Raw genomic sequence first — 21,246 nt, 5'->3', positions numbered from 1 at the left:
TCTGACTTTGTCTGAATTTATCTTGTTTGGGTGGCGATACATATCAGTAATTTCCAATGTCAGCTCTTTTAAAAAGCACCCACCATTGTTGGCACATCTTGCCCTGACTCTTCTTCCCGTCACTCAAGTTATCAAAGCAAACGTACTGTCTTTGCCTTTTCCATGGGCTGCCCTCTGGTTCACTTGTTCACCTGTTGTAATCTGGCCTTCTTCCCTCCTAGTCTACTGCCATGATCCCCTTGAGGCCCTTCCCACCTCATGACCCAATCCAATGTTCTCTTCTCTATGCCATCCCATTCTGTTTCTCTGTAGAGTGGGCACTGTCATCGGCCCTCCTCATTGAGATGTTCCATTGTGTCTCAACAACTCCTTCTCCTGATCCCCTAAATACAGATTTATCTCAAAGTTCTTTCCTGAATATTTTTTCACACTCCAGTTCTCCTAGGGGTAATTCCCTATTCCATCTATTCTCACTGTTTCAAATGCTCCTACCTAGAAAAATGACAAAATTCTATGAAGCCGTATGAGGGGATGATTTTAGAAATAGACTTTGGGATCAAGGAAACTTACGTTTGGATCCCAGTTCTAGGATTTTCTAGCCCTGTGACTCAAGCAAAGCACTTAACCTCAAATCCTAGTTTCCTGATCCAACATATGGGGATGGTAATAACTGCTTTAAAATGCTGTGATAAGAATGAAATGAGTTAATATATGTTAGAACTTAGGAATCACTTAGTATTGGTATAAAGTATTACTCTGTCTCTAAAATGTCTCAGTGTTTTCTTTTTTTTTTTTTTTTAAGATTTTATTTATTTATTCGAGAGAGAGAGAGAGAGGCAGAGACACAGGCAGAGGGAGAAGCAGGCTCCATGCAGGGAGCTGGATGTGGGACTCGATCCCAGGTCTCCAGGATCACGCCCTGGGCTGAAGGCAGCGCCAAACCGCTGAGCCACCCAGGCTGCCCTGTCTCAGTGTTTTCAAAGGCATTTTTACAAAAGATAAAAAAATATTATGAAGCCATTGCTTTTTTTAGATTTTATTTATTTATCAATGAGAGACACACAGATGTAAGTAGAGACATAGGCAGAGGGAGAAGCAGGCTCCCTGCGTAGAGACTGATACAGGACCCAGGACGCTGGCATCATGACCTGAGCCAAAAGCAGATGCTCAACCACTGAGCTACCCAGGTGCCCCTGGGAGGCCATTTCTAATAAAAATTTGGTCATGGCATTCAGCTAAAAGCATTTCCACAAGTGAGGTGAAGATAAAGAATAGATGTCACTTTATAATGACCTGACTTGACTAACACGTCAAAGTACCAACCATTACATAGTATCATTCCCTTGCCTTTACCTTTCCCATCATTTCCCATGCCCATCAACCTAGAGACTACACTTACCAGCCTTGAAGTTAATGGTGGCCATGTGTCTGTGTTGTGCCAATAAAATGTGAAAGGATATATGTCTTTTGGTATCATAGTCACAAAACACTGGGTTTGTGCCTATCTGTTCTCTCTTCATAATTTCTGTGGACTGGGATGTAGACATGGCAATGTTCTCAGTTTTAACTCTGCAGTCACGGACAACACCCTAAGGGATCCAAAGCCACATAAGAGAAGGAGCCTAGGTTGTGGAAATCGAACACTGATTCACTCACTTTGGGTCTATTATGCGAGATGTAAATTAACATCTAAATTTTATTTAAGTCACTTTATATCAGGGCTTCTTGGTTACCACAGTTCCGTTAACTATCTCAGTCCCTGTTTGCCCATATCAATTCACTTAAGGAGCAGAAGTGATCTATCCTGTTTTCATTGCTAAATATAAAATGATGAATAATTAACACATCTCATATACAATTTCCTTTAAATACAATTTTCTCTGGCAGGCTATTGATAGGAGCTGGAATACAACGAGAGACTAAAGTAGCTGGGGTGTGGGGGTTCCAAAATACAGTTATTGGTTTCTGATGGATGCCTAAATTAGGTAGAAGGTATGAGATATATTTTTGGGGAAAATAAGGAGCCTGGCTTGGATCACTGTCCAAGAGGATCTTCCCACTTCTTTATGTGAGCAATTTTATGCTCTTGCAGAGTAAAGAATTTTCTCAAGAAGTAGTTTGACTTAAATTTGTTATTGTTGGGATCCCTGGGTGGCGCAGCGGTTTGGCGCCTGCCTTGGCCCAGGGCGCGATCCTGGAGACCCGGGATCGAATCCCACGTCGGGCTCCCAGTGCATGGAGCCTGCTTCTCCCTCTGCCTGTGTCTCTGCCTCTCTCTCTCTCTGTGTGTGTGACTATCATAAATAAATTTAAAAAATTAAAAAAATTTAAAAAAATTTGTTATTGTTGTTGTTAAGTAAATTCTACCCCCAATACAGGACTTGAACTCACAACTAGACATAAAGAGTTGCATGCTCTACCGACTGAGTCGGCCACAAGAAGTAGTTTTGATTCCTCACATTTTCTAAGAGGTATTTAGTTGATGACACAGAGCTCTGCACCATAGAACTTGGGAAATTGAACACTGATTTGAGAATCTATGAGCAAGACACATTTTTTTTTTAAGATTTTATTTATTTATTTATTTATTTATTTATTTATTTATTTATTATTTATTTATTCATGAGAGACACAGAAAGAGGCAGAAACATGGGCAGAGGGAGAAGCAGGCTCCCCACAGGGAGCCCCATGTGGGACTTGACCCAGGCCCCCCGGGATCACAACCTGAGCCAAAGGCAGGCATTCAACCACTGAGCCACCCAGGTGTCCCAGGACACACTTCTATTATAAAAAAAATCCTTAATAGGATCCTTCCAAGTTTTTACATTTGAACAAAATTGCCCCCTCCCATTGAGCTTGCTGCCAAGAGACATGACTAAAGAATTCAATTCTAGACAAATTTGGACATCTATTAAATGGAGTGGTTTGCTATAATTGCTCTAGATCAGACCACAGACCTTTTTTTAAAAAGCTGGATAGTAAATACATCAGGGTTTGTAGGCTATAATCTGTGTTGCAACTGCTCGACTTTGCCACTGTAGCATGAAAACATCAATAGATGACACTTAAACAAGCAGGACTGTGTTCCAGTAACAGTTTACTCTAGACACTGAGATAAATTTTTCATATATTTTTCACATGTTACAAAATACTCTTCTTTGGATTTTCTTCCAAACCATTTAAAAATGTAAAAAAATATTTTAAGTTTGCAGGTTATATATAATCAGGTGGCAGGCCACATTTGGCCTACAGGCCAGATTTTGCCCATGGACCATCATTGACTGGCCCTAATATAGATGCTAAATATCCAGAGGACGTAATTGATTTTAACAGTAATCTTTAAAAATAATCCAGCAGCTTATAAGGAGAGCATCATGTAAGTGCTTTAGCCGAGGACTTTCAGCTAGCCCACCTAACAACTGTTTTAAATTACTTGGGAATCTATTACAAAGGAGAAAGGACTGTTGTATATTTGAGAATCTGCTACAGCTAAGATCACATTTCTGACCAATATATAGAGATTACCACCCAAAATGGCATTTAATAGCAAAAATTATGTCCAGAGGTTATAACCTACTTCTTCTACAGTTAGAGCAACACCTTTACTCAGATAAATTTATGTGATCCATAAAATATGGGTTGTACATAATAGGATTAGAATACCTAAGCACATTTAACCTCATAGGAAATCCTCATCTTTTCTTGTTGCTTCAAACACAAGCTAGCACGTATAGCTCCAAATCATAGAACTATAGCTCAAATATTCACACTTTAATTTCTAAGCCCACCTGGTTGCCACGAAAACACTTCAAATTCAAGAAGTCTCAAGTGAAACAAGTATTAAATCCTCCGTCCTATAATTACTCCTATGTTTTTCATTTTATGTAATGGGATTCGTACAGAAACCAAAACCCTAAACCTGAGACCTCTGTAATTCCTTCTTACCCTTTCTAATTGCTCTGGTGTCACCTAAGGACCTTGGCTCCTTCCATCTAGTGGATCCACCATTCCCTTGGGCCTTGAAGTCCTCCAGGTAAGAGAACTAAAGATAATCAGAGATGGTCAGTTGCTCCAAAAATAGCCCAAATTGGCCATATAACCTCACCCAGCTTCAAGGAGCCCAGAAAATATATTCTATTTGACAAAAAGAAAAAAGACATGGTGTTGGTGAATGCTTTTATCTTCTCTAGTGATTTCTAAAGTTAAATTGCTATTTGTCCTATTAATGCTATGGGTGGGTTCTTTTTTCCCATGACTTTCCATTTTTTGTACAACATAGAATTCAGTGTACTGTTACTTTTTTTTACCTTCCCACCTGCCATTTTCAATGTTTGGTTTATAAATTATTATATAATTATTTTTACATAATTATTTTCTCTAAATAGTTTCCATTTTTATTATCAATTCTTTAACTTTCCCAATCTCGAATTCTGGATCTGGATTCACCTTTTCTGTCTTCTGGATAACATTATAGGGAATACTGTATCATTAAAGCTAAATAAATTCAATGAATCATTAACTCTTTATTAGTTATATATATATATATATTTTAAAATTTGTGTTCTAAATAAGAAAGTCTATTGTATTTACACATAAATAATGATTTAGATGTGTATGAAATTCTTGGATCAATAGATTTTCCCTCAGAATCTGATGAAATTATTCCATTGTCTTCCAACATTGAAAGTTCTGTATGAGAAGTCTGCAAGTTGCCTTTTTGTCCTTTGTAGATGATCTTTTAATTTTTAGCTTACTTACCTTTGAAATGTTATAATGTTCCATGACAGTCTGTGTTTGGATATATTGCCATTATTTTGATCAAAACTATATTAATTAATTCAATTTATGGACATAAACCTTTATGCTGGGTCAGGTTTTGTGGGATATTTATATCTATGATTATTCTATTTGTTTTTCAAGTTGATTAGATATTTTTATTCTCTGTCCTCAGTATCTATAATTCTGACTTTCATTGATTTCTTCTTAGTCATTTTCCTTTTTATTCTTTCCTACTGTGCACTTTTAATCTGCTTTTTTCTACTTTCCATGCAAATTTTAATTCTCCCATTGCTTTCTTATTTAAGCAACATCACTTAACATCCTTGTAATCATATCTGCCTTTTCATGATTATAGGTACATGTCCATAGAGGCTTCTTTTTCATAAAGGAATGTCCCCTTTGTTATTTTTAAAAACACAGTGCAAATGTTTTCTAAAGCTTCCATTTCATTCTCAGAGAAGTAACACCCACACACACAAATATGCTTTTGAAGGTTCTCGACAGTGTTTTCCCTGTCTTGGACTATGAAAACGTCTTGTAACTTAATGTTTTTCTCTTTAAAAAAAAAAGAGAACTATATTCAGGCTTAGTTTTTGCCAATATGCAGGGAGGGTGAAATTTACTTGGCTCTTCATTCCAGTTGTTTGGATTCCAAAAGCATTCCTCTCTCAGAGATAGACTCAAGGTCAGCAGCCTTTAATTTTGTGCTGGCCTATTGAACTGAGGATGTATCTTCTGTTTCTTAGACAATTCAGTGACTTGGGAGGAGCCCACTGAAGTTTAAAAACCTGTTTGAACAATGAAAAAGCATACTACTGTTCATATACTGGTCCCAGAACTTCTCATAGGATGACTAGGATATTAAGATATAATACATGTCTACTGTTTTTCTCTGTTTTGGACTCTGCACTGAAATGTCTAAATGAATGAGGAAAAAGAAATGGTGAAGCAGATGTTGGTGAGAGACAGGACAATGCAGAAATCTGGCACTTATTGCCCAGAGATGCTGCCTGTTTTTGGTTATAAAGATCTCTATATCAATTGCCACATTTTTCTATCAGTTGAGGGACAATAGATTTTGTTCTGTTTCAGATGGGTTGACATATGGTACATGGCTAAGAATGGGCATGTAATGGAATTTTATCCAGGTATCAACATACAATCTTTGCTCATTTTGAACTTACAGTGCTAGCCGCAATATTTTCAATGTATATACATAAGTACATTGATTGGAACTTGATGGAAGAGATATTAGGCACATTTAATAACCCAGGTAAAACCCATTTATATTTGTCAGTAGAGTTTGAAAGCACTTTATCAAATTATATCTTTAGGGCTTGTATTTCTAACCAGAATCTTCACTTAACAAACTAAAATACAACATGAACTTCAAATCTAGTCCACTTTCCATTATACCTCAGCTGCCATAAATTAACGAGTAATGCTATTGTAAGCCAGTAGAAAATAATTCTAAAGAAAGAAGAAACTTTTACACTCATAGCACCAATGACTTGGCTATACTTGACTGGTATCATCTGGAAAAATATTGCTGGATATGAATAACCAGTTCCTGCCAATGCACAACATGACATCATTATTGAAGGCACTTAGATTTTGTGATATCAGAGAAAAGAAAATCTTAATCCCCAGAGTTTTCCAAATTTGTCACTAAAAACCTCTTACTATTAATTCTTTCAACTATGCTATCATTCCAAACTTTTTCGACATTGATAGAGATGAAAATCAAAGCAGTAGTGTTCTAAGCATTTTTTTGTTTTGTTTTTTAGATTTTATTTATTTATTCATGAGAGACACAGAGAGAGGCAGAGATATAAACAGAGGAAGAAGCAGGCTTCCTGTGGGAAGCCTGATGCAGGACTTGATCCCAGGACCCTGGGATCATGACCTAAACCAAAGACAGACGCTCAACCACTGAGCCATCCAGGTGCCCCTGCTAAGCATTCAGTTTTTATGTGAGACCCCCAAGATCTTAATGGAAAGAGGTCCTTAAAAGAAAGTCTTATGTCCTCTAAAGCCATATTCCTTTACATGGCCATACATTTCAATCTCACATATCAGAGACACTGTACTTTAATAACCACAAAGAGAAATGCCACCTTTTCTTCCCAGGCCTTGGACTAGTGCTACTGAACTATTTTGATGCATACTTTGACATAAAATTTCAGGAGGTTCATAAACCAACATTCCACTGCCCAATCCTAACATGAACCAAGGTAATAGTTTCTGCTTAAAGTCTTTAAAAATAATACTAATGTAAGTATTATAATGTGAGTATACTATAGTTTACTTATACTATTTCTTATCTAAGAAAATATAGCTGTTTTATGTCTTCTTTTTAAAGCATCATTGTAGAAAGGTAATGAGAAGCAGAACTTAGGGCAAAAGAGGAACAATCAGGTAAAAGCAGAAAAAAGAAAACAGTACACCAGTCTTTGAAAGGATAATGGTGGAGGAATTGATGAGTTATATTTGTGAGACAGGAAGTGATTGATTTGGGCACCTTGAAGTGTTTGTCTACATCATAGAATCACAATAAACTAGGTGAAAAGAATGAGAACCTTAATAAGAATTCAGATATCATCCTGGGATCCTACTGAGCAAATCCTTAAGGAAGCATGCTGTATCACTCTACTACATCAGCAGTGTACATAACAGGATATCTGTCTAATATTCTTTTAGGTAGCATTTAGCAATTTTCAAAATGCCTCAAGTTCTGGGATCCATGTCAGGAAATGCCCTGATTTGCATTAGCATAGACTTCTCTCAACATTGGATGATGTTACTTAGAAATGGAGGCTGTCCCATGTTTTGAATACTTTATTTTACTCTTAGTTTCCTTTTGTAACTGTTATACTAAAGCTCAGATGATTAGTTGAAACACTGTAAGTAGTATAATATTTAAAGGAAATGTTAAGAGTTTATTTTCCTATAAAAATAAGCCTCTATGCCATTAATCATGGAGTGAGGGAAAGAAAATCGACTTTGTTATAAAAAAAAGAAAAACCAATGCCATCATAAAAAAGTTTCCATAAGCTTTCCATTTTCTCCTTCTAGAAACAGCTGATGATAAAGTTTATCCTCTGTCCTTTCCCCCAGAGACTCTTTTAGATCAGCCACATTTACACTATCCTGCATTTATTGTTAACAGCCTTTCAAGACCTACAAGGTGATGTTGAATATTATACACTTTTTTGGAGTTCTGCTACCTCAAATGAATCTCTCAAAATCCTCCCAGATGTAAACTCTCATGTCATCAGCCACTTAAATCCAAACACAGAGTATCGGATTTTTCTCTCTGTCTTCAATGGAGTCCACAGCATCAGTGGCGAAGTACTGCACGCAACCACTTTCGATGGGGGTGAGTCCAGATTTCAAGGGACACTTGGCTTCAGAGATGCAAATGAAATTGATTTATTCTTGCAGAGGTTGAGATCAGTCCTCCCTCCATTATAAAATTTCCGGTGTTGGAGGGAAGGGGGTTGGGGCTAAAATGCTTAAGTGCTTGCTGTCGTCAGGTGGCAGATCAATACAGGGTCCCTTAGAGACAGCAGCGCAAGGCTCTAATAATGGTATATTAGCCCAGTTTGTTCCTGTTCTTTCCAGTGTATGCTGAGTTTGGAGCTGAGTTCACATCAATAAACAGTGACATTTGGAAACATTTTTTTTTTTTTTTTTTTTTTAAGATTTGCTCTCAGAAGCAGTATGCTTTTCAAAAAGACAGCCAGGCACAGTGAGGGCTCTCCCTGAGTCACCAGAAATGGGAGGTGGAAGTTCAGCCACTGAGAAAAATTGCCTATGACTCATTTCTAAGCCAGGTAGCAAGGGGGAGGAAGCAAGGGAAGCAACTTGTGAATCTGAAATGTGTTTGGAATGGTCTTTCTAATCTTTTTGGCTTTATAAAGTCTCATTATAAACATTATAATATCATTACCTCCCAAGCAAGTGTTCCAGGTCATTAGCAGAGCACTTTAAGTGTGGAACCCATTTCCCTTTGTGGTGCCAAAGGTCGACACCTTTTGTTTATAAAATAGAATGGATCACAAGGACAATTTTTCAACTAGTTAAGATGGGTTCTTATGATAAAAATAGGTCTTTGCATAGTTATTTCTGACATGCTTGAATAATTGTGTAATTTAACGCCAAGCAAGATTTTTTTCCTAATGTTAGATTTCATCATTACCTATGGTAATCAACATTCAAAATCATTTACATAATGACAATATTGCATTATTGCTTCATATTGCTTGAGTTACAAGCTAGTAACATCAAATGATTTTTTACGTTCCACCAGCCTCAGCCTCAATGTATTTGAGTTTTATTTTTTGCTTAAGGAGCAAATTTTCTCCCCCCCCCCCCCCCCCCCCACCTTTTTTTCTTTCCCTGGGAGGTAGGGAGTGAAAGGATGGGAAAAGAGACAAATAATAGATATGTGTTAGTGCTGCAGATGGGTGAATAATTTATCATCATATCCCACTGGTCACATAGTATTGAAGATTAGCACTATGCTGGTGGTATAAAGCATTTTACCACCAATTCTTATGGTTTCTAACTGAGAGTATAATAAGCCAATTTACAGAGGACTACAGACTGTGATAACTTCATCAGAGAAAAGCAGATAAGCAACGAACCCTTTGCTAAACCTAAATACTAATCTGCATTTAGTTTAACAAGTGCTTTTTCAGGGACAGCTGGAGTTTATTCAGTTTCTTCCTTTAATTCTAGAGCCTCAGGGCATGCTTCCTCCAGAGGTTGTCATCATCAACAGTACAGCTGTACGTGTCATCTGGACATCTCCTTCAAACCCAAATGGTGTTGTCACTGAATATTCTGTCTATGTAAATAATAAGCTCTACAAGACTGGAATGAATGTGCCTGGGTCTTTCATTCTGAGAGACCTGTCTCCCTTCACTATCTATGACATTCAGGTTAGAACACTGTTTTTTGATGGTTAAGCTTATAGGTATGTTAAATAAAACATGCTGGGCTATGTCTCTAAGTGGATACCTTCCGTCTTGGTTACAGATTAATTATGTACTGGGGGAGGGGAGAGAAAAGAGGGGAAATGATTAGGATTAAATCTATTTGCTGTGGGCAAACACATGCGTCTCTGGAGAGAAGATAATCGTAATATGGAAAGCAGTGGTGATGATATTCTCACCGGCAAAATGGGGCAAGTCATATATTTGCAGGAAATCTTACCGTGCAGCTTACCTTTGTCCTGCCTGGTTCTTTTACTGATAGCAAAATCAGAATCAGCCTGTGAATGTGGAGACATTTTTTTTATCCCTATTTCTGCTATTTACTAATTTAATAACTTCCAAGGAATTACATAATCTGTCTAGTGTCAATTATCTTTTTTTTTAAGGGTAACGGATTCTTTTTTTTTTTTTAAGATTTTATTTATTTATTCATGCGAGACACACACAGAGAGAGGCAGAGACACAGGCAGAGGGAGAAGCAGGCTCCATGCAGGGAGCTGACGTGGGACTCGATCCCGGGTCTCTAGGATCAGGCAAGCGTAATGGATCTATGACTTGAAGCATTCTATCCAACTCTAGCATTCTGTGATTCTGAAGGCAACGAGAAAACAGAAATGAATGTCTGGCAGGCAAGATATATTAAAGGGGTTCACTACATGTGTGGCAACTCTCACCTATGTGAGAAGAGTTGTATTTAAACCTTTTGCCCTTGAACCTCTTTGTGAATCTGATACTTATTTTATATTTTATAATTCTAGGGCACTCTGCCCTAGAAAAACATGTATATAATTATATGACAGAAGTTAAGAGTGCAGTTTCAGAGTGCATTGACCATCTGAGGTCCAACTCATAGACCTCTTTGAGATCTACTGACCTTCACAAGAGAAAAAAATATAGAGACAACTAAGGCATTTACAAGGAACTTTTCCCCATGGAATTGGGAATCTTCTTACAGTGCTAGGATATAAAAGATAATAAGGCCAAATGTAGAAATGATAAAGTTTATCCTCTGTCCTTTCCCCCAGAGACTCTTTTAGATCAGCCACATTTACACTATCCTGCATTTATTGTTAACAGCCTTTCAAGACCTACAAGGTGATGTTGAATATTATACACTTTCAGTGTTTCAGAAACTCAAATTTTATAGAGAAGGGTTGCAATTTGGTAAATTTTTAAATAAACTATACTACCTCTAACATTCATAGAGCTTTGTAAATAATTTTCAAAAGGTTTAACTTTGACCACAGAACCTTCTCACTGGCTTTGTCCATTCAATGCTATGTCTTTCATTTTTCCATCTCCTTCTTTCCCCCACATTTAAAGGTGAAACATACACAATCATCTTGCCACAACCAAGCTTTAGCCTCTCCCACTGCTGAGCCTAGCTTCCTCAGAAAACAAAATAAAAGGATATTTGATAAAAGAAGAAATATATGTTTATTAGTTTTCATTACACTCTGTGATTTCCATTAACCCACCCAAATTATCTTAGCCTAGACTATGTAGAGTGATGTTTATGTTCATGGTTCTTAGAGTGAGCCCATATGTGCATGTACGTCATAGGTCAGATTATAAAATAAAAATCACACTCAAAATAATTAGCCATAGTTTTATGAACAAGGTTAGTTTAGGAAGGTGATGGAGGATTTGCTCTTTTGGGCCCTCATGGAGAAAGTTGACTGAGTCTTCAAAAGGCAATTTATTCATTTGCTTTATTAGGACTCAAAATGCAATGTAAGGTGAGATCACTGGGTGCTATTGCACTCATGTCCTGATCCAGCTTTCTTACTATATAGCAAGAGTTGATATGTAAGTGGTTCAGGCATGTTCTACTATGAAAGGTTTCACTCATACCTACTAGTTTGAGTCATAGTGGCCTAAGGAGAGAGCATTTTGATCAGACTTGGGGCATGGAAAAAGATAAGGAGACAAAAGACCAAATTAGAATCTCATACTTAAATTGTGTGATTAGTAACTAAGATGTTCTTATTCTTGATAACTATATTTTTGTGAAACTTTTCACAGTCCAGGAATGCTGCACTTGAAATAGTTTTTGCATTGCTGGAAATTTGAATATCAAATTCCAGTGATTTTATTTATGATGTCAGAGATGATTTGGCTCCATTTAAAATGTGCACCTTGGGATCCCTGGGTGGCTCAGCGGTTGAGCGCACCTGCCTTCAGCCCAGGGCGTGATCCTGGAGTCCTGGGATCGAGTCCCACATCAGGCTCCTTGCACGGAGACTGCTTCTCCCACTGCCTGTGTCTCTGCCTCTGTGTGTGTGTGTCTCTCATGAATAAATAAATAGAATCTTTAAAAAAAAATAAAAATAAAATGTGCACCTAATTGATATGCCTAATACTTTAGAATTAAGGTTCTCTGTGTTAACCCCCTCTGTAAAATAGGTATTGATTATAAAGCAGACACATAGAGGCCAATGCAAATATCTACTTTTTTGAATGAATTCCTTTATATATTCCATTTTAAAGCGAATAATAATTTCAGTTTTCGATTCAATTTTATTTTTAATGTGAATCTGTAAATCATTATGTATTTGTGTTTCGTTCACATTTTGCAATATAGCTATAGCAGCAAAAACCTGCCCCAGAGCTGGAGACTTGGAATATTACCTTAGGAAGGGTGGGAAAAAAAAATTAACACATTTTTCCAAAGTCAAAATAAAAGCTTTCTGGAAAAACATTTGGATGTAGCTAAGTAGTTTAGAACCTAAAGCTATAAGAAAAAAAGAAAGAAAAAAGAACCTAAAGCTATGCTTAATATTTAGATAATAAAACAATAGAGTATAGTAAAGCTCAGATCATATATCTCATATCTTACCAGCTTGATCAATTTCCCTGATTTCTCTAATCCCCAGTTTACAAACTGGACTTGTGAAGACTCAGTAAAGTTATTTGTGCCAGTACCCGTTATAATATTGGGCACATTTTTATATAATAAATTCAGCTGAGTTGATTTTGAGTTATCTTATTATGTCCCATATAGTCAAATATTCCCCAATATGCATGAAGCTTTATTGTCATTAATTCAAGTATAGTTTAAGTGTATTTTAAGTTCCTTTGACTTTAAATTATTTGGGGTTTCACTGGACATACTCAGAGTGGAAGACCTTGACAGTGTCCAAATATCTACTAAATATTACCTTAAAACACTGTATGGCACAAATAACGAGCACAACTTCAACAGCACCATAAAAATGTACCTCAACTCCCATTTATGTGCAAAATGCCCCATGAATAAAATGACATAACTACCAAATACAGTAAGAATCGAATTTGTTTTTTCTTAACTGCCAGTGGATAGTCAGAGGACTGCTTCACTTAAAAGCTCAGTGTTAGTGATTAAGATTCATCTGTTTCCTTCTCTCTTCCATTGATGTATTAGGTGCTGAAAGTAAATTAGTGTTGGAAAAAGTACAGTTTCTCTTTGGCTTATCCCTTCATTGGGAACAGAATGATGTCACTTTGTGGAGGTTCCACTAGCAGGCTTCTGTACGCTTCATTTGTCTCTCCTCCCTCTACCTGAATATGTTCCTCTTGTGTTACTAAGGCTTGATCAATTCGATTTCTAATCTTTAGTAACTCCACTCTCCTCAGTTTTTATTCAGAATAGGTGGTAGAATTAAAGGGGTAAATGATGATTTTCTGCTGTGATTAAGGTAAAAATACAATTGCAGCTGGAATAAATGGATATAAAATAGCTCAGCCACATTGGAAGGCTTCTTTGGCCTCATTTTTCTTCTGTTTCACATTAGCATTTCAGCTATTGGTTGTAAAGTGTCAGGACTTCTGGAAGATATCATCATTACACTACCTGGTTACAGATCTAGAGAGCAGTATGCAGTGATAACCCATTCTGCGTGCAGACATCTTCCATTCCTTAACTGTGCTCCAAATAGATTAATATATCTGTCTCTTTCTGAATGGTTGGAACCAGAGACTAAACATCACCATTTTAATCACTAAATCAATTGTCTTGAGCTCATTTCTATGTTCAATTCTGAGTTCATCCCAGTGAAGTCAATTAACGTCAAAAATTAATATTTATAGAACTCCAAGAAGTTGTAGAGAACTATAGGAGAGTCCTATGAAATGAGGGTAGATGGATTTGATCCATTGGCAGTCTATAGTTTGAAAATAATTGGATTTGTTCTCTTGCAAATTGCTGTTTGCAGGTTGAAGTCTGCACCAAATATGCCTGTGTGAAAAGTAATGGAACCCAATTCACCACTGTGGAAGATACCCCGAGTGATATACCAACACCTACAATTCATGGCATCACTTCAAGGTAATGTTTTTTGCCAGTTAATCTAAGGAAATGATCATAAGCAATGAAAGTTAAAATCAAAGATTTTATCCCAGCAATGACTATCTTATTTAAAAAGTTGCCATAAAAATCTACATAAATCAAGGGGTACCTGAGTGGCTCAGTCAGTTAGGCATCAGACTCTTGATTTCAGCTCAGGTCACGGTTTCAGGATTGTGCGATCAAGCCCCATGTAGGCCTCCGCACTGAGTGTGTAGCCTACTTAAGATCCTCTTTCTCTCCCTCTGCCCCCCCACGCACCCCAAATCTGTAAATTAAATTTTTTGGATTATTATTTGTTGATCTTCATTGGACACATCTTTTAATGTTTAGGTTTTAATGTCCCTGATTTTCCAATTTCACTTCCCTTTATTTAGTAATCTGTGGACAAATGCCTAAATGCATGAAATAATTTCTATATTTAAATGTGTCCTTAAGTGAAATCTGCTTAACTAAGTCCACCATTTCAAATGCTAATCTCCTTAGAAATAACCTCCCAGTTCTACCCAGAAATGTTTAGCCAAATATCTGGGCACTTTGTGGCTCAGTCAAGTTGATGCATAAAATTAACCATAAAAAAATTCAAGGTTCCTCACCTCCATATTATGCATGCAGATGTCTACTTCTCTTGCTCTGTCTGGCATATTCCACTCCCAGGAGACCAGAAGTGTATTCTCTGGAGAAACAGAGATGCCTATGAATTAAGGCTACTTAGACACAGTGGAAAGCTGGGATGAAGGGCAATCTAAAACTCAAAGTGGAAGACTACAATTGGAAGGATAAAAGCCTTTGTTGCCTTCACTGGGACTGTTCTCAAAAGCAAAAATTGTGAGAAGAATGTTGAAACCTCCAAATATAATTGTGAGCTTATCTATTTCTTTTTTAGAACTACCAGTTTTTTGTCCCATGTATTTTGATGCTTTATTAGTAGGTGCATACATGTTCAGGATTGCTATGTCTTGGTAAATTGATTCGTTCATTATTGTGTAAAATCTCTTTTGTTTCCTGATAATTTTCTCAATATCAAGCATAGTTTGTCTGATACTAATATAGCTGCTTCAACTTCCTTTTGATTTGTGTAATTTTGAGTTATTTTAGTTTGTTTCCTGGACATTTTGAATATTAGATTGTGATCATTTGAGTCCTGTTAAAAATTTGAAGGATTTTTGTTTGTTTCATTTAGCAGGTAATCATCTGGTTAGCTTCAGACTGCTAATACTGTCTTGCTTTGGGGGCTCAGTGATTCCAATGACAGCCCACTTTTCAAAAGTTTTGCTATGCTGCTTCATGTCTGCTCCATGTGTGCACCTTTCAGAAACTAATCTGGTATTTGTTTGGGGAACTATGTAATGATTCAGGTCTCAAAGTTTTTGCTATGATGCTCAGATTTCCTTTGCATGGGAAGCAATCATACACGTACAGTTTGGAGTTGAGTCAGGACTTGTGTTCGTTCATACACAGAGTTAGAAGATCACCTAGCTTTCTCTTCTCTGAGATTTCTCCCACATTTTTTAGATCACTTGTACTTCCTCTGTGGGATCTTTGGCTAGAAAGACATGGTTTCTCTTGGAATTTTAGCTTTCCAAGTTCCTTACATTTTATTTAAATGAGGCTGTGTTGGGGAAATAAGATAAGAGACAATAGAAGGAAAAACAGGGATACCCTCTCACATACTATTTGGGAGCCACACAAGAGCCCCTTTTCCTGGTTCCTGGTTCCTCTGGTCAGAAAGAGATTTTTCTCTTTCTGGGATTTTAGATTCCCATTTGGCCAGCACTGCTATAATACAGCTCCTTAAATAGAATCATCCTCAGAACAGAGGAAAACAAGAAAACAGGAATTTCCCTCAGACCTTCTGGCTTATAAGGCCTTTTGTACTCTGGCCAGAAAGATAGAGTTTCTCACAGGTTTTTCTTGCTCAGTGCACAGTTCTACACCAGGTTGCTCTTAGGTTAAAATGGGAGATGAAAGAGGGGAAACTGTGACAAATTCATCCATTTATTTATTTATTTATTTATTTATTTATTTATTTTTTTGACAAATTCATCCTTTAATTTATTCTCAAGTTTGGCTCTCCTCCAGATCTGCCTCTATTGTTAACTTTTCAGAACCGTTGGGTGGTTGCTTCTTGTAATTTCTACACACTTTCTAGTGGTGATCAGTCAGAGAGACAGGCTGTAATAGGTTTACTCCATATTGGCCAGCTACAGATATATAAATATAAATATATAGTATCTATATACTATATATATTATATAGTATATGGTATACTATATAATATATATACACACTATATGTGTGTGTGTGTGTATGTGTGTGTGTGTGTGTATATATATATATATATATATATATATATATATATATAGTTGTGGTTAAAAAATATATATTCCAATCCCTTTGGCAACTTTATTTCCTTTTTTAAAAAGGTTTATTTATTTATTTATTTATTTGGGGGGGAGCAGAGGGAGAGGGAGAGAGAGAGTCTCAAGTAGACTTCCCACTGAATGGGAACTCAATGCAGGGCTCAATCTAACGACCCTAAGATCATAACCTGAGCTGACCAAGAGTCAGATGTTTAACTGACTAGGCTACCCAGGAAACTCAACTTTGTTTTCTTTTTATTTTTCTGTTTCTTCCTTCCTTCCTTTTTTTTTTTTCTTTTTTTGGTCAAAATCTAGAAAAACTTGATGGAAATCATTCACAATCAAATATTGGCAAGAAAAATCTTTCCTTTCTAAAAATGATTCATCATAGAAAAGCAACATTTTCCAAAGGCAAGACTCTAATGAGCAGCTATAGGCTGCCAAGCCATTAATCAAAATTACACCAACAGCAAAGCAGTTAGCCTCCTATGTGCATCTTATTGTTTGTGTAATTTTATTATACTTCTGGCAATGTAAACTTGTTAGTTATGTTTTTTTTTTTTATTTTGGTTCACAAAATCTCTTTTATATTAGCAACGGATAAAAATCAAATGAGAAATTCTTCCAGACAAATGTCAGGAGACTGAGTTAACTTCTATAGCACTTTAAATAATTTGGTTTCTAATAAGACACACAATTCTTAGATTCTTTGTTTATTTTTGGAAGGACAAAATAGTGACATTTAATTTTCATGTATTATAATAACATATACAGAGAGTGTATCAGCCTGTTTGATTATATGCATGAACTGCATTAACTCATCTTTGTCTTGGCCTTAACTTATATGACATCTGTAACACAAGCATTTATGCATGTTTTTTTCTATTATGAATAAACCAAAGATGCTCTAGCACACAATGTCGAAAAATCACATGAGCCCTTCTAGTTCTGTAAGCTGCTCCTCCAGAAACAAACTCTGTTTCTACATCACATTTTCCATACTTGTCATATTATCATCAGCTGCTTCTATATCCCAAAAGAATACTAACTAGTGATCGATAGCCCAGACATGTCTGGCCATGGCCTACACGTGCCCTGGGTAGTTCATTTATTTGCCTTGGTGGATTTGCTAGAGTGGAATTTAATCAATAGTTAATTCATTAATTTTGGTCCTTGAGAATGTAGAGTCTATGCTGGATGAAGATAGCTAGCTGGCTCTGGCTTGGATTGAAATATGACAAACACAGGAGCTGACAGCTCCACTTGATGCTGGGCTGCCTGGAAAGTTTACTTATTTATTCTCTATACATAGATAAGCTGAAAAAGAGAAAAGAGGAACATAAACAGGAAAGAGTTTTATTAGTTACTGCTAGTATTTCAAAATGCATGATTTCCACGGGCGAGGGTCAAAGGAAAGCAGAGAGAGAACACAGATCATGTCTTTCATTGTCTTTAATTGGAACCATGGCAGTGTTTTCAGCTCCAAATCAGTTCAGGGCTGTATTATTGATGAGGAGTCTGTGGTATAATGTCTTTGTAGCATTTGCAAATAATTGTTTGAAAATTTGCCTGAAGCTACTGAATGATATAAATGATATTTTTACATACCAACTTCTCAGAAGCCTTTATGAAAGCAGCACAGGCTGTGTGTGTCTTTAAATGAAGGTTAAACCACTATCATCATTTATAAATCCCCTTATGTGCTCAAATTATTTGGTTTGGGGTTGAAAATAGCAAAAAAGGTTATAGCTTGTGGAAAAAGAATTTTCCTCTTTTTGCCTCACCAAATTTGAGGTGAAACTTTGAGGCCTCTATTTTTTATTTTTTATTTTTTAGAATATGACTTTTTTATATATATATACTACCAGAGAATCATTTCTATCCTTAATTTTCCCTCTCTGACTTTTTTCATGACTGATAGCTTGAACACTGAAGTAAAATTTTGTATTTTGTGTGAAAAAAAAGTTTAGGCTGTGGTTTATTTTATTCTTTTTTTTTAATAGAGAGAATATTGGACTGTAGATGTAATATGTCAAATTAAGTCTTCTTCATCCATATTCTAAACTCCCTCCCTTACCAATATGGACAAGTGTAGATACATACTAATTTGGACTAGAACTTTCTGTTAGTGTTTTTTGTTTATTTGTTTTTTGTTTTGTTTTGTTTTTAAAGTAGGCTCAATGCCCAACATAGGGCTCAAACTCACAACCCCAACATCAAAAGTTACGTATTTTGCCAACTGAGCCAGCCAGGTGCCCCTCTGTTAGAGTCTGTAAGGGATATGGGAAGGCCTCTTAAAAGGGATCACTTGAAGTATATTTACTATTGTTCTACAGATAAAATCAAGTCTTATAATTCAGGAATTATTGTTTTAATAGCCAGTGGGTTCTGATGATCAGAGACATTTTTTTTTTATTAAAACACCTCACAGAATATTGAGCTTACTTTTAAAACTGCCATCAGTGTCCCCATTTCCTCAGCAACCCCTCTTTCCTAAACTCCTATAACTTCTCTACCTCTTGAAGCTCCCAGAGAAGTTGCTCAGTGCCTGAGGTAGACTGTGTACCTCTCAGCAAAATACAGCTCTTCCTAATTTATTTTGGCCCTTAATGGCCATGCTTTCCCCTGTACTCTGAACATCCATTCATTTCTTTTATTAGATCCATTCCGAATTCATTTATTCATCATGGGTGTCTTGAAGAGAAAAACTCTCCCTCCTAATCATGGAGTTTAAACATCACAGTTTTGGTCATTCTGATGTCTCAAAGACATCTCCCCAGACTCCAGTTTCATGTATGCAATTTTCCATCGATTTTTGTGTTGCTGTCCACCCACCACCTCAAGCCTCAGAAGTTCATTCTCATCTAACTCATCATCTTTTCCAACGTCCCTTTTCACAAATGCACCACCACCTGTGTACTGTCACAGACATGTATCTTTGAATTTGTTTAACCCCTGAGTTCACTAAATATCAATTTTGGTATGTTTCCTTTTGAAGCATCTTCTTATATGTGTTTCTTTTCTCCATTTCTAACACTGCCACCTTGGCTCAAGTTTTCATCATTTAAGTTTATGTGAACAGTTTATGGAGCTGTCTTTATTCAATGAGATACAAAGAGGTAAAATCTTTGCTTTTTGCTCATTACTTGCTGCCTAAACCATAATCCTTTGGCTGTGATCTTCTCAATTCTTGAAAGCCTCTCCGAAACATCTTATGGCTTTAGAATTATTTTTAGTTATGAGTCTCATTTTGATAATTAAGATTCATGATCAAGTATTAAAAAGTCTTTTCTATCTCCAGCAAAATACTAAGCTCCTGTTTGATTCAACAATTCTGCTGTTTCATAAGCTCAGGCCTGATCGCCACTTGCCTGGTCCTTTCTCCTTGCTCTTTCCCTCCGTTTATCCAGTATGTTCTCCTTTCAATGTTATTTCACTGGCATCACTGGGTGGTCACCAAAGCTCTCTGTGTGTCAGGTGGCACTTTCCTGGACAATTGTGTTTCCTTTGGGAGGTCCCAAGAGGATCTCTGCATAGCCAAATTTCTTCACACGAGTGTGATCCTCAATAACTGATCTGTTGTGGTGCCAACAGAGTAGGACATCCCAGGGACTCTTCTTCCTGGAGTGTCCTCTTCCTAGAAGGCTGCCACCACGAGCAGTGTACCTGCAAGCTGGCTCAAGCCTAGCTGTGTTGCAAAGCATCTCATGGCTCAGGAGAAGCTCACTGATCTGTGCCATGTGGCACTCTGCATTTTACCTTTTCATTGCAGCTGCTCTGGACAATACCTAACCTCTAATCTTTCTCTAAAGGAAAACACTTTTTCTTTGCTTATATAGACTGTCAAACTCCATGTCAAGCTGTTTGCAAACTCCTTACTATCCTCCAAGGACAGCAACAGATTGAACTTACACATTTTTGCATCTCAGTAAATACCAACCATGAGAAACAAGTGCTTCCAATTTCTCTGCTTCCAGTTTCTTCTAAGTGACATATTTGGAATGCTTTCTTCAGCCTAGGGTATGCCAGTGGAAATTAGGGGGTGGATTTGATGTCATTCTTCACTAAGTAAATAATTAACTCCTCTTCCATCCTTGCCTCAAAAACCTCCAACCTCTAATGGCTTTCCAACACACTCAAAAACACATTCGGTTATTTCTGTGTTCTATAAAATCCTACATCATCTGCAAACCCCCAGTCCAGCCTTCCCCATCCCTCCTGATCTCATTTTCCAACATTCTATCTCTTGCTCGGTCCAGTCCAGTCCTATTAGATTCACTGGCTGTTCAACAAGCCTCAGTGCCTTTACACATCCTGTTCCCTCTGCTTAGAAACTTCTCTGGGCTTGTTTCACCCCTTCTTTCTGATTTCTGCATGGAAGAAGCAGGCCTGCTCAGACTACCAACCTGGCATATGATATACTTACGTGTTTCTTTACTTCTCCAAGAAAAATGTAAGTTTTATGAAAAAAAAGGGGGGGGATGGGTGGGCTTTACCTATCTTGCTCACTCATCACTAGAGAACAGTGCCTGACATCTATGAGGTATTTCATAAATACTCACTAAATATTTAGTGAGAGTTTCTAAAACTCTCCTAGAATTCCATTTATTTTTGGTTGTTCTGGGTGATGAGACAATGTTAAAGAGCAGTTTTATCCTCAGAATTCAATAGAACCTTGCTGTTTCCCTTAGAGGTGAAATGCCACTTTTAAATGGAGAAACTCATTATCTGTCATCCTCAGTTTGGGGCTGTAGTTCAAACTCCCATTCCCCATTCACAT

General features: G+C 37.0%; 1 protein-coding gene across 1 annotated transcript in view; it reads left to right on the top strand.

Moving 5' to 3' along the window:
• The window catches only part of USH2A (usherin), a 684,230-nt gene that overhangs the window by 473,711 nt on the left and 189,273 nt on the right, over nucleotides 1-21,246 (top strand). The window contains exons 45-47 of the mRNA XM_025991680.2: nucleotides 7,949-8,158; nucleotides 9,523-9,725; nucleotides 13,973-14,085. Of these exons, the coding sequence (XP_025847465.2) occupies nucleotides 7,949-8,158; nucleotides 9,523-9,725; nucleotides 13,973-14,085 (526 nt within the window). The remainder of the gene's footprint in view (nucleotides 1-7,948; nucleotides 8,159-9,522; nucleotides 9,726-13,972; nucleotides 14,086-21,246) is intronic.

This window comes from Vulpes vulpes, chromosome 5, assembly GCF_048418805.1.
Source record: "Vulpes vulpes isolate BD-2025 chromosome 5, VulVul3, whole genome shotgun sequence".
Classification (NCBI taxonomy): domain Eukaryota; kingdom Metazoa; phylum Chordata; class Mammalia; order Carnivora; family Canidae; genus Vulpes; species Vulpes vulpes.
Note: the sequence above shows the minus strand (reverse complement) of the source record. Positions and strands in the feature narration are given on the sequence as shown.